This window comes from Oxyura jamaicensis, chromosome 12 (genome assembly GCF_011077185.1).
Source record: "Oxyura jamaicensis isolate SHBP4307 breed ruddy duck chromosome 12, BPBGC_Ojam_1.0, whole genome shotgun sequence".
Lineage (NCBI taxonomy): Eukaryota > Metazoa > Chordata > Aves > Anseriformes > Anatidae > Oxyura > Oxyura jamaicensis.
This window is the reverse complement of record NC_048904.1, coordinates 1705574-1720282: the sequence shown is the minus strand read 5'-3', so window position 1 is coordinate 1720282 and position 14709 is coordinate 1705574. Positions and strand designations below refer to the sequence as shown.

Genomic DNA, 14709 nt, shown 5'->3' with positions numbered 1-14709 from the left:
ACTGACTGGCCATGCTGTGTTTACAAATGCAGTTTGCCCTCCTGGCTGCCAAAGCACACTGCTGGCTCATTCACGCTCAACCTACCGTCACCCAGCACTCTTAGATCTCTTTCTGTTGAGCTGCTCTCCAGCCACTTGTATCCCAATCTTTACCTGTGTCTGGCATTGCTCTGTCCCAGTGTTGTGTCAGTGCCGGGCACTTACCATACTGAATTTGATCTCCTTGCTGACTGTCCAATGTTCCAATCTATCTAGATCCCTCTGAAAGGCCTATCATCCCTCCAGAGAATCAACAGCGCCTCCCAGTTTACTGCTGTCAGTGAACTCACTATGAGTCATTCCACTCCTGCATCCAGATCACTGACAAATGCCTTGAACAGAACCAGCCCTAGGCCTGTGCCCTGGGCAACACCACTACTGACCAGCTGCCAAGCAGATGTAGCTCCATTCACAACACTTCTTGTAGATGGGTATAGCATTGCCTAGCTTCCAGTCAGCAGGGACCTCTGCTAACTCCTTCAGTACTGTGGAGTGAATCTCTTAGGAACTTTCATAGATTCATTCATATTGGTTCATAGATTTTTAGAACTGTGGTATGCAAATATGATTTTCCAGTGAGCCATGTATATTTTAATAAAATTGTATATTGTTATAAAAAATTAGTCTTTTTTTCTTTCATAGTAAAATAAATGTTTAATTTAAAGTAGGTGAAGATGAAGAAGATGAGGAGGAAGAACCAGAGGTACCAGCAGGCCCACGTCCCCGTAGAATATCAGAACTAAATATGAAGGAGAAGATAACACCAATCCCTGAAGGGAGTGCCTTCTTCATTTTCAGCAGCACCAATCCGTAAATATCATTTTGAAAAATACTGTTTTAGCCTCTCAGGTGGTGAAGGAGCAGGCATCCTTACAGTGAGGTGTGAGGTTAAGGAAGGAATTGCAGTACCTGTCTGCAGCAAGATAGAGATTGGTATATCTCCTGCAATTTTCTAAATGTCTTGGTAAATAAAACTAATTTGTTATATACATTAATTTGCTTCCCACTGTCAAAGATGACAGCATCTTTTACATATAGACTATCAAGCCTGCATCAGGGTGAAAAGTATTCTTTAATGTATATTGGCTATTTATTGTGTTAGGCACTGGATATAAAAGGTGTGACATGATACGAGCATTTTTTACATGAGATAAGATTCCTAGAAACCCTAGGAACCTTTTTATAGCTTAAGGGTGAGAAAGGAGAAGAGAAAGTAAGAAAGAGAGTAAGTGAAAAGTAGAAAAGATATATATATATTCCTCTTAGGGGGACAGTATTTTTCCAGATTCAAGCAAACACTGAAGAGAAAGACAATTATTTAACAACAACAACAAAAAAAAATCAAGAAAAATAGTAGTTGGATTTGGGAAAGAATGGGAACCTTTCACCAGTGTCTAACTCCAGAGCATTTCAGGTTCTATAGCGATGAAGAAAGCAAGCTTCAATACTCAGTAAAAGTTGTTACTGATTGTTGGATAGAAGTGAACAAGTGAACAGACTGAAGATAGCTGATACATTCATATATAGCAATTTTATCAGCAGTCTTAGGATTTTAAATGTTATTTGGTACGGGAAAATACTGTCTTCTCAGTAGTAGTGGTTATCACAGGTAAGACAGCATGAGGATCAGGATACAATGTTTTGGTGTTGTATCTTATTGATTACATGGGCTATCTAACATTCCTCAGAATTTTCAGACAAACTGGAAAGTTTAACAAACAGTTTAACAAACTGTTAATTTTAAGAACACATACGCTGAATGCAAAAATCACCGGATCTGAACATATCAAATTCCTTTTGACTTCAAGTAGTGCTATAGTTTCTCAGGCCAAAATTTTGCTTAATTAAGATACACTGTATGCTGATAATCTACTTAACAGTAAATTTTTACTAAGAACCTCCTTATTCTTCAGAAGAATATTTCAGTCAACTTCGGTGTTCAACAGTTAAGAACCCGATCCTGCCTTTTTGCAAATTTAGTCCTGGACCAACACCAGTGAAGTGCTCAGTAACCTTGGTCTCAGTGATTGTAAGCATATGTGCAGTTCCACTTCATCGTATTTGGCTGAATCGTAGCAGCTCTGTAATATTCAACACCCACTTGTCCTATAATTCAACAAAAAAGAGTCTTCCAAGGAGATTCTGATTTAAGTGGAGTCTTTAAGTAACACAATGAGATCTCCATCCTAAACATTTCACCAAATTAATATTTTTGACAGCTTTAATAAATGTCAAATCAAACTTGGGATCTGAAATGACTTAATATGTGGCATTTGGCCCATTTGATTGTCCTTTATGTACATGCACAGTGGTACAAACACTGGAACTTGTAATGACATTCAAAACCCATTCTGCTGGGAAATATTTCTCTTAGATTCCTTTGTTAAGTGTGCTTTCACAACAGATCAACTGGATTTTGATTTTTTTTTTTATTTTTTATAAGGTATAGCAATAGCTTCAGCATATACACTGCTTTTTAGCTGCTGATGGTTCCCCTGTTCCATTGGCATTGGCAAAGTAATAGAAAATCTGTATTAGCGATCTGCTGAATTCTATTTGCACATGTAGTATATTTTTGTATTTCCTCTGCAGAATTCGAGTGGGATGCCACAGGCTCATCAATCACCACATCTTTACCAATCTCATCCTTGTCTTCATCATGCTGAGCAGTGTTTCCCTAGCAGCAGAAGATCCAATTCGCAGCCACTCTTTTAGAAATAATGTAAGCCCATCATTTTTATGTCTGGAGATTAATATTTCCTCACAGAATAACAATCCTTTAGGACTATTGCCTGAGTTTTGATTTCCAAGTTAAGAAACTTTCCTTTTACTTTTTCAAGTCTTACACAAGCATTTTTTCTGTAAAAGACATGAATCTTTTAAAGACAAGTAACTCTACTGTTGGAACATCATAGGTATTAGAACCATTTTGTATTAGTGGTGAAGCAAGCCTACCAAGTTATTGTGAGTTGTGCATGCTTTTGATTCGGTATGAAATAGCTGAGATGATGGAACCAGTAATAGTCTGTGGGGACTTGGACAGAACTTCCAGTCCTCTCCTGTCTCATTATTGATTTGCAGAGATAGCCATGGAGTTAGAGAAAATTCTTCCACATTTTCCAAGATGGGTCTATTAGGTCAGTAAAGGTTCCAGTAAAGAACTACTGGGGCAATTACATGGAAAATGCAGCTTTTGTTTTAGCCTATCCTTCTAGAGAAAAGCTTGAGAATGGAACTCATAATATTAAAACAAAACAAAACAAAACAAAACAAACAAACAAACAACAACAACAACAACAAAACATAAGAGGACATCAACAGAAAGACCTTCCAAAATGCATTATCAAAATTCCAAACTTTTTTGTTTCAAGGTGTGGGGATGGCCACAAGTTGACAGTAGGTTGGATGCTTATCTTCTGTATCTGAAGAACTACCATTCTACTTCAGATTTTGTGTTCAGTTTTGACACACATCTCAGTGCTGCCCCACTTTGGCTTTGCATTGTAGAATAGTCACAGGGTGCACCAACTAGATTCCTTCCAGATGAAGCTGAAATTTACACTCCAACACATACACTCAATGCAAAAACTTTTGCTGAGACCTAAGCTGAGAAATGCACTTCAACCACTAATAGGACTTGAGTTCATGTAATGAGAACAGACATATATGTAGGTAAAATGGAGGTATCGGTCCTCAACATTACTTCCATCCTCTGCTCTGCTTGTGTCCCTATAGTTCTTGCTAGTATGCGTGCAGCCTCTGAAGTCTTCTTTGGACTATTGACATTCTCTGAACATTTTTGCAGTAACATAAAAACAAAACAAACAAACAAACAAAAAACCAACCAACAACAACAACAACAACAAAGCACAAAAGCTAATACTTTCTCCAAAGGTAAAACTAGGTCAAAGCACAAAGGCACTCTGTGTACTGTTCAGTGGAGCCATTTTTTTCCCATATCTGTAAATCTGAACAAGTGCAATCTTACAAATATATCACGGTAGTGGATGAACAAAACAGACCTGGTGAGCAATACTGAAACAGCTACTGTAGAAATGGCTTGAAGGGCTGGTATTTCTTTTTGTAACTAGAGGAGTGCTAGGAAGATGCAACTCCAGAGTGGTGGTAATTGAAGAGGTTATTCCTATTCCTTTACCTAACAGGTAAAATGTTTGAGTGATTTTGAGAAGACATTGCCCTCTTGTAAAAATTCACAAATGCACCAGACTTGCATATTTTCCTTGTTATTATTTTCAATGACCATGCTTCCTTCAAATGGCCATCTTGGCAAGGGAAAGAACTTCCTGTTGAATGACAGAATAGAGAGCTTAGCATTGACTTTGTGAGTTGGTAGCTGGAAGACTCAAAAACACTGAAAAATATGATGCACAAGTTGGTTGTTAAGTTTTTACAAGGGTGGCCTCTGCTTATTCCAGTTGGCACTCAAGTTCAATATTATGGCCTTCTGGTGAGCGTTCATGCTATCCCTTCTGTAAATATCATTGCTTCTAGACAACTCCTTGCTTTTTGTGATGAATATCTTGTGTTTGCTCATCACTGAAGGTCGTGGTAAGATTCCAAGATAATGGACAGCACATGGGCTATGTCCTTGAGGGATCAAGACATACTTGCCACTGCTGAACATGGTAGCTAACCATCATGACGAGTCCCAGCTTCTGTGTCTCTGCTGAAATTCATGACATTGTACAGGAGTGAAAAAAAAAAAAAGTTTAACAAAATGGAATGGCTTTAGAACATGTCTTTTAACTCTAGAATTAATTCCTTACTGCTAATTTTTGTTGAATGGCTTTCATATATGACTCTTTCAGCCCCTGATAGGGACAGAAGGATATATTCTTCATCTGAAGATGGGGAAGAAAAATTCCTTTTATCTGATCTAATACGAATATTTCCTTTGTGTGTTGTCTCTTTATTTTATTTCTCCTTCCCATTTTATTATCTGCTGCACCACAGGCAACATGTTTCTGTGCACAACTGATTGCTGGGTGAATTGCTGGAACTAGTGCAGTACTGCAGTGTATGGCAATAACTAAATCAGGTGCTAGCAGTACTGCCACCTTGAAAGGGTGAAATCCTGGTTCAGTTGAAATATATGGCAATGTTCCTGTTGACAATAGAGTACTCAGTATGAAATACAAAATATTTTTAAAAGTTTGCATGCCACTGTGCATGTCACAGGTTCTTCTAAAATTCCAGGAAAAAAAAAAAAAAAAAAAAAAAAAAAAAGTCACTGCTGTATCTTCCAAGCTTCAGAAAAAATAGATGAAGTGCTGATTTAAATTATTTCAGTTATTCATTAATTTGCTTTGTGACACTTTAGCTTAGTCAATACAGTAACAACAACAACAAAAGAGCTAATTTAATAGTAAACATCTCTCTTTTTTGTAAGATCATGTAGCTATGTGAAAGGCTGAAGAAAGTACCTATGAAAACTGATAGAGGAAACTCTGAATTGAAAGAAAATCTCACTTACTGGGTCTTTATGGTAACATCTCATCTCATATGGTAACATCTCATATGGTGACATCTGATAATTTTTTATGTAAACAAAGATGGTTGCACAGTAGCTGGTATTTTACACTACGTTGACTTAATTCCCCATTTACCTATTTAGATTTCTTCAGGTGTTGTTGTGCATGTGGTCTAAATTGTAAAAAAATATTAATAGATGGATTTCTTACTGTGGCACATATTATACCTTGCAGATACTTGGTTACTTTGACTATGCTTTCACAGCCATCTTTACTGTTGAAATCCTGTTAAAGGTAATGCATTGTTAATTGATCCTTGTTAGCTCAAAAGCAGCTTTAGCAATAATGTTTGTAACTTTTTGTTTACCTTCCAGATCCTAGGGTATGCAGATTATGTCTTCACTAGTATGTTTACATTTGAGATCATTTTGAAGGTAACAGGTTTTTAAAGGAAGTTTGTTTAAAAGGATTTCCCTTGTGTGTCACCTTCCAAGAAAAGGCACTTGAAATGTTCTTCGCCTTTTCTCTAAGTGATCAAAGCTAAATTTTTTTTTAAACAAGAGGATTTTTTTTATTTGACAATTTCTTATAGTTTTGATTGGTTATTTTTTGCCATTGGATGCATGTAGAAGCTGACTTTTTATCATTACATCAATTTAGTAATTCATTTTTTTTTACCCTTTTAAAACTTACAGTTGTCAGAAAAGGGAAAAAAAACACTGCGCATGAGCTTTTCCTTCTCCCTGCTCTGGCATTTCTAAAAAGAGTTGATCAGTCTTGTAAGGAGGGAGCATGTAATTTCTCATTTCTCTTGCTGAACTATATTCACAGAGCTAAAATAGATAACTATTTTCTTGCAATAGGACTTGCAAGATATCTTGCATTTATCTATCTGTATACTAAGATACTTTGCATTTATCTTATCTTGGGCATACATTTAAATACACAGAAAGGCATAAATATGCTTACTTAAATGTATTACCCATGCATGAGTTCAAAATTGGCATTTTAATGTACAGTTTGTGTACTGATTATTGAGAATATCCATTGGGGTTACTCAGACTTTACACGCGTAAATCTTATTTTGGCAAAGAAGCTGTATAACTCAGCATGTTAGGTTCACGTGGGGAAAATGCTGAACAATGCAATAAAAGGTTTTTTGTTTGTTTGTTTGTTTTTTAATTTGTTAATGTTTTTCCAGATAATTTTGTATGATTCTTAAAAATTTAATTCAGTGAATATTCAACATAAGCTTTTGCTTGAATAACCCCAATCTATACAATTATGAATTTCTGGTGCACTAAGAATCTGTACATAAACTTTACATTTCCACTTGAGGACTAAGCTTAACAAAATCTATTCTCCCAGCTTTTGCTCATATTGCTGTGCATACTCTTCACAATGCAATTTGATTAATACTAATTGATGCAATATTTGGGCTGTTTACAAGATAAGCTGTACTGTAAATAGTAGACTATATTTATGCTTGCAGATATTCTCACAGACTTCTGTTTATCCCCTTCTCATTTTCAGCAGTGAGGAACTTGCTAAAAAATTTGTAAATCTTGTAAAATTTTTGACATTCTAGAAAAAAAAATCCAGATTTTTTACATCAAGAGAAAATAAATAAATAAATAAATAAATAAAAGAACAAAGCACTGAAATGTTTTGTAGCATTAGAACAAACTAGTTCCAAACGCTGAATTTGAGAAGCCATACTAAATATGTTGGTGCCATTTCTGTGGCAGAAGAGAGTCAATAGACCACCCACATGCTCTGAGCAGCCAGTTTGTATAGCTTCTGTAGTTCCAGTTGTGTTTCTCTACAGACAGATGAATTATAAATTCTGGCATAAACAAGCATAACTGGATGAATTAAGAAATGTTCCTACTGACTGCAAAAGATTCTGACATTGATTTATTCTAGGGAAGTAGGAAACACCAGAGCTACTGAAATCTGGCATTGTGAAATACTACAAAGAAACAGGGAGCCCAATCAGAGCCCAAAATGTTGATGCTCCTGACTCCACTATCTCCAGGAAGCTCTGCCTGGCAGTGCACTCACATGTATTTATAAAGAAAATAAATTGTATTGTAAAAAAATTAGCAGACAGTATATATACATGCCTGCTTTGCTAACATGTCTCAGATTCTGGCTTTGCTTGCTTGTGGCTTGAGTCCTCCATGTTTTCCCTGCTGGGTTCTGCTCTGGGCTTTTGACAGTATCCAAGTCATACAGAAACTGTGTGTGTTCTACAGGGAGCAAATTCAAGATCTGTAGGAAAAATAGCATTCCTTAATTTCCAGTCAAAAAATATGTGAAACCGATAAGAAGGTAACCAGTGGCAATATCAGCTGCAGAGGAGAAACTTGCACATGTCCAAAAAAGGGGGTTTTAAAACAGAATAACTCACATGTGAAGAGTCTCCTTGTGCTCTGTTTTATTGCCTGCTCTGCAGACATGAGGATTTCCACATTATATGCTGTTGAGGTTATGAGTGAGGATATGAATAACAGAAAAGCTGCAATATCAGTTTAAAGCATTTAAGAATTCTCTTATGTAACCTCTCCATAGCTTTCAAATCCAGCTTACCATCCTGTTTGCAGTACTTGGCAAATGTGAAAACGTCAGAGTGAAGGCCAGGTTATGGCCTTGTGTTTTTAACCTTGCCCCAGCTGTGCTAATCCCACACCATTTAAACCACTCCCCACTGGTGTGGAATTACAGGCAGGAGGAAAAGAGCAATAGTGGTGATGTCCTGGATGCTCAGTGAGTGCTCTCCAGCATTGGCTCTTCTGAAGGCTGTGTGGCCGTGCTCACTACCTCGTGTTTGCATTAGGGTCTGTGACCTGAGCAAAGGATAGATTTTTTTTTTTTTTTTTTTTTTTTTTTTTTTTTTTTTTGTAGAACAGTTTTAGTCAAATGCTTCTGCTGGGATTTGTAATGATGGAAGCGTGAGTTCCCATATAAAGATGGGATGATGAGTACTTCAGCTGTATTTCTACATCCATATATTTTAACACTCGTGGGTATCTTTATGTTAAATACAGTTAAATGATCACATACTACCATGTGAATGGATGTTTGTAGATGGATGTAGGCTTGATACATCTTTATAATATAGTTATATTAGTGCTTAACTCCCACTGATTTTAATTAGTTTAACCACCTATAACTGGAAGTGAAGTGAGCTAGGACAGTCTACGGGTTGTTCCACTGCCCTGAGGAATCCTAGTCCCCAGTACCACAAACAGCACGTACGCTGTCTTCCAAGATACCCATGCATTATCTTAACCCATCTCTGGTGTGAAAGAGAAAAATAACAATGTGATGCTGCCTTGTGACAGCCTTGTACTGATTCTGCACCAGATTTTACTCTCAGGATTTTGCAATACATTTTCAGCTCCTTCAATTCTCAAGACAAAAAGAATGACTAAGAATCAGAATCTGGTCCTTATAGTTTAGTAAGTGTGGCAGTTTTATGGTTCTTTTAGTCATTTTTCTGTAAAAGGCCCAATCAGTTCAGTGAGATCAGTTCTTAGATGAGTACAACATTTGTTGACATCAGAAGCAATTAACACATTTGCTAGTGTTGCTTGAGCAGAATATTGTGATTTAAATGAAAGTTAGTTAAAACACATAGTGGGATTTTTTATCTCAGCTCCTTTTAGAAGGTGAGATGCTATTGTATGCATTCACACTCTAGGCAAGTGTCTTGTAAACAGCCTAAATGTCACTTTGAATAAAATGAAATGGAGAGTAAACATGTAACAATTCTGTTTTTAGATGACAGCTTTTGGAGCATTCCTTCATAAAGGGTCCTTCTGCAGGAATTATTTTAATTTGCTGGATTTGCTGGTTGTGGGTGTTTCTTTGGTATCGTTTGGTATTCAGTAAGTATTATAATGGGAACAATTTATTTTTACTTTGGGGTTTTATGCTGAAATCAATCTTCCAGCTCCTTTTGTTCTGCCATTGGATGTAGGTGTGTAAAATCAGTATTCAGGGCTGGGAATGGGAAGAATTAATGATTTACATGTAGAGTGTTGTAACTCACTACTAATACAGGTTGGAAACAAATTCCAGCTTCCTGCTATTGCTAAGAGAACAAGGAAGAGCACCATGACACTATTGTGTAGCAAGTAATTCTGGGAGTTTCAGGAGGTTTGTTTCAGAAGGTTACCCTGTGCTATTGTGACATGTACAGTCTAGTTCGATGAGCTTGTTCTTTTGGCATTACCCTACTGGGCTATGTAACCTGACAGAATTTGAAGGGGAGAGCAGTTGTACCTTAATCAGGACTGAAAGTGGTAGTGAAGATATGTTTTGCTTCCTTCTTTTGGATGAGGCAGAACATAATAAGAGTCTGAAGGTGCTTACTAATTCACTGAATGAGCAGTTGTGCCTCATTCAGAATCATCTGTGAAGCCTTTACTGACCTAGAAAAGAGCAAGAGCTAGGTGTCCATCAGATGCTTCCCGATTTGTATTCTGCTTGTACTACCAGTTATGCAAGCTTTCAGTTTCACAACGTGTTCTTTAAAGGGCTATCTACTATTATTTTATCTCAAAACGCAGTTGTAGCTACTTAAAGAGAATGTGAGTCAGATGAGATCTTTTTAAATCCAGTTGGTTGGAAATTAAGGTATTTGTGGATTTACAGGACTTAATGTTTTTGAAAGAGCTCGTCAACATGGTAAAAATACTTTGGGGAGTATTTTTCTCCTGATCAAACATAATTTGGTCATAATTTTGGTCAAACATAATCAGCCAAGATTCTGAGCTGTTAATTCCAAGTTGCTCCAGAAATCAAAATTATCCTTATGGTATTTATGAAGTTGATATTATTTTCTAGTATCTATAAGAGATCAGTAAAGGAGTGCTTCAAAAAATCTTGTATGTTAAATTTTGATATGTATTTAAAAAATTTTCATGTATAATGAAGTTGTAAGAACATTGTTATTATAAGTAAAATCGGTTATCTTAAAAGTAACAGATTTTTTTTTTTTTTTTTTTTTTTTTTTTCAGATCAAGTGCTATCTCAGTTGTAAAGATCCTCAGAGTCTTAAGAGTCTTGAGGCCGCTAAGGGCAATAAACAGAGCAAAAGGACTTAAGGTATTTATTTTTATCTTTTTCTAAGTTACGTTTCTGTTGACCTTATTCTTCAATACTGCCTCAGGTTAAAAAGTCTAGCACAAGAAAAATTCCCTGGAGAAGGTCACAGGGCAACACCATAAATCAATTCCTGATTCTTAAATGTACTAGGCCAGATTGTGCCCACCATTACAGCAGTTTATATGTGGAGGAACACCACTGCCATGGAGAGATTTGACTATAACACTTGCTGTGAGACAACACGTCACAGCAATATTTCCATTGCAGTTCCACAGTGCTTATGTACTCTTTAATCTATACATGCTGCTAGGTCTATCTCAACAAACTTAAAAATTTAGAAAACAAGTTTAAGTGTGGTAGCAGGTATAATACTGACAATGCAAAAATGGTAGTTTTAAAAGGTAATCTAAATGTGATAAATAGGTGTTTACTCTTATGGTAGTATTTTGTGATGCTACTAAATAACAAGTTGTGCCTAAATTTTTTTTTTTTTTTCTTTCCAGCATGTTGTTCAATGTGTCTTTGTGGCTATTAGAACTATTGGTAATATCATGATTGTTACAACTCTGCTGCAGTTCATGTTTGCTTGCATTGGAGTGCAGCTGTTCAAGGTAAGCAAACTCTCAAAATCTGTGCTTCATCAAGAAGAGCAAAGCTGAGCTGAATTATGAATTCTGTGTGGCTTGCTGCTGGAAATGGGCTGGTCCCAATCATAATATAAATGCATTTACTTTGTTTATTCTGCATTTTATCATTGTTTTTCTCATTTTATACATAGGGAAAATTCTACAGATGCACTGATGAGGCAAAACAGAATCCTGAGGAATGCCGGTGAGAATTCCTTTAAGCTAAGAAAGTGTTTTTTTTTGTTTGTTTGTTTTGTTTGTGTGTGTGTGTGTGTTTTCTTGTTTGTTTTGTTTTGTTTTTAATAATTTAAAATGTAGCAAGCATGTGTGACAGGCTGCTCAGATTTGTATAAATTGGAATTGCCATCTTGAAATCCAGCAGAAAACTTTAAAAAATAAAGGTAGTCAGCACAGGTTATCAAGGGAATAAAATGAGCTTGCTGATGGAGTAAAATGAACTATTTTGAATAGAGCATGGAATAATCTGAGGTCTAATTTAATATTTCACTAATGGCAGTTTGTTTCCTTCCCTTTCCTACAGGGGGATATACATTGTTTATAAAGATGGAGATGTTGATAATCCAATGGTCAAAGAGAGGGTCTGGCAAAATAGTGATTTCAACTTTGACAATGTTCTGTCTGCTATGATGGCCCTTTTTACAGTGTCCACTTTTGAAGGCTGGCCAGCGTGAGTGAATTCTCCATGTTTTTGCATTAGGATTGAGACAGATTTTCCAGAAAAGTTCTCCATCATTTACTGTGGGAATAAAAATGTTGTTTTTGCGGAGTTACATTGTTTAGAGGGGAGGAATGTGGTATTGAGATATGCTGTGATAAGTGAGTGATAAGAAAGCTTAACAGACAAACTTGTAAAATGCAGACAACCAGACTCCTCAGAGCAATTAGGTGAAGATCACAGTGTCAAGTCAAGTCAGATAAGTGAAGAAACATTACCACTTCAAACAGTAAAAAAGTCAAAAGAAATTTGAAATTTAACAGGCCAGTAACTGAAGGCCATGTATTGTCTGTGAAGCATTGGATAGGTTGTGAACCTGGATTACCCAGGCAATGGGGAAACAGGGGAGGGTCCCGGTCATCAAGAAAGTATATAAACTGTACTATGTGACTAGTAGGTGCGCTCCTGCTTGTGGGACGCCCGCCATTGCAATCACGAATAGATTACTACTTCACTGAGATCCTCGCCTGAGCCTAAGTTATTGGCTACAGGGTGTTTCTCACATTTACTGAGCACTCAGGGGTAACAAAACAGTCAAGCAATAATCAGGCTTCCTTCAGTAAATGAAACCAATTTAAAATCAGGAGCACAATGTAGGCTAACTTAAAAGTACTGTATGGTCTCTGAATATAATAGTTTTGTGTGTGTGCCTGTTCATACCAATGGAATCTTGTGTTTGATTCCTAATCTTTCAGCTTCTTCTGCTATAACAATCTATTCTTTTAATTCTACTGGAAGTAATCCTTTTTGACATTTATCCATCATGCAATTTAAATAATACTAACTAATATGAAAATTTTAGGTGTTTGAGTAAATTTACTATAAAACTAGGAAGTAGTACGCTGCATAAAGAAACCCTGGAAGAGCAAGTTACCACTTGGTATTTGCCTAAATGAGTAGTCTTCTAGGACAGCATTATGTGGAAAAACAAAAACCAAGCTGGTCATTATTTTGATTATTTTGAAACAAACAAAAACAACAACAAAAATCACCAAACAAAACATTGTGTGGTGTGCTTCTGTGTTTGATATGCTTGTAAATGCTGCCAGTACTCAGAGAAAGATAATAATAAACAGGAGGCCACTTGTGAAATCTGTCCTTGGAGTCTGCATATTTTACTCTCTTTTGCCATTGTAATGATAACTTTTTTCTTTTCTTTTTCTTTCTCCCTGTCCGGTGTGCCGCCCCCCCCCCCCCCCCCAGGCTGCTGTACAAAGCTATTGATTCGAATGGCGAGAATGTAGGACCTGTATACAACTATAGAGTGGAGATATCCATTTTTTTCATCATCTATATCATCATTATTGCTTTCTTTATGATGAACATATTTGTTGGTTTTGTCATTGTTACATTCCAAGAACAAGGAGAACAAGAATATAAGAACTGTGAGCTGGACAAAAATCAGGTTAAAATAAATAATAAACTCTTTTAGTTCTTGAAATAATTCTTTTATTATTATTACTGTTATTACTATTTTTGCACAAAGAGCTTCTTTTCTGCTTTGGGCCAGAAGAGGGCATCAAACACATATATTAGGTTAAAACAAACAAACAAAAAAAATTAGCACTAGTAAATCCTACCTTTTAATATTCAGGTTGCTATATGTTTCTCTTCCTGTAAGCCCAGTATCTCAGTCGTTTTGTTGTGAAGGTTGTCACCTTAAGCTTAATAATTTAAACTAACTTCTTAGTGTCTCACTTCTCGGTGTCACGTTAGGAAGAATACAAGCACTTGCCAGTTTATCCATAGGCAGAGGTAGATTATACAGTAAGAACAAGAATATAAAAGTTACATGCTGAATAGTCCAAAAATGTTCAAAGAAAGCGATTGTGTTCAAAACATTCTATGCTTTTTTTTTTTTTTTTTTTTTTTTTTTCCCCTGTTTATTTAGGAATTCACAGGATTTTATGCTGTGCAGTTACACTGGTGTTTGAAAACTGTAAAGATGAAGCATGACTTACAGACTAAATAATAGTCATCATTATTATTATTCACTGAGATTCCTTACAGTGAATTCTTGATGATTCATTAGTATTATGATGGCTGGGTATCGGTATGATGATATGTGTATCCATAAAATACAGTGCACATAGTACTATATACTATACATACGCATATACATACATATTGTCTGTGGTTTGCTACTACATTGTACAAAGGTAAACCACTTCAGAACTTCCATGAGCACCCTTTGATTCTTTTTATGTAACTGAGTATTGTGTATGATCAGATATAGTTGTAAATAAATAAATGAGGATTGGTAAGTTACTTGATTACTTTGTTAGTACTTAATAATAAAAAATCTATGTAAAGTAGATACACTGCATATTTCTAAGATTTATATTTAACACTTTGTACTTATGATTAATTATATTCGAATTTGGTTCACTGTTAGGTATGGTCTGACAATTTTTGACGTGCTTGCTTTTACAGCGTCAGTGTGTGGAATATGCATTGAAAGCACGTCCTCTTCGTAGATATATTCCAAAAAATCCTTACCAGTACAAGTTCTGGTACGTGGTGAATTCTACTGGATTTGAATACATCATGTTTGTCCTCATCATGCTGAACACACTTTGCCTGGCTATGCAGGTAGGAAAACCAGAAGCTCTTCTGAAGCCAGTGGCATGAATTGCAAGGGAAGATGTGGCTGATACATTGCTTTTCATTTATGGCAACTTGTATTTTTTTATAAAGTGAA

General features: G+C 36.2%; 1 protein-coding gene across 21 annotated transcripts in view; it reads left to right on the top strand.

The window, feature by feature from the left end:
* The window catches only part of CACNA1D (calcium voltage-gated channel subunit alpha1 D), a 188172-nt gene that overhangs the window by 116716 nt on the left and 56747 nt on the right, over positions 1-14709 (top strand). For 13 of the 21 annotated variants that reach the window (XM_035337848.1, XM_035337858.1, XM_035337852.1 and 10 more), the window contains exons 19-28: positions 705-849; positions 2632-2761; positions 5766-5825; positions 9318-9424; positions 10559-10646; positions 11150-11257; positions 11425-11477; positions 11814-11960; positions 13212-13413; positions 14442-14600. In XM_035337848.1, coding sequence (XP_035193739.1) covers positions 705-849; positions 2632-2761; positions 5766-5825; positions 9318-9424; positions 10559-10646; positions 11150-11257; positions 11425-11477; positions 11814-11960; positions 13212-13413; positions 14442-14600 — 1199 coding nt within the window. Of the gene's footprint in view, positions 1-704; positions 850-2631; positions 2762-5765; positions 5826-5905; positions 5966-9317; positions 9425-10558; positions 10647-11149; positions 11258-11424; positions 11478-11813; positions 11961-13211; positions 13414-14441; positions 14601-14709 lie in introns of all 21 variants that reach the window. The other 8 variants (XM_035337846.1, XM_035337854.1, XM_035337863.1 and 5 more) reach the window with 4 other exon arrangements.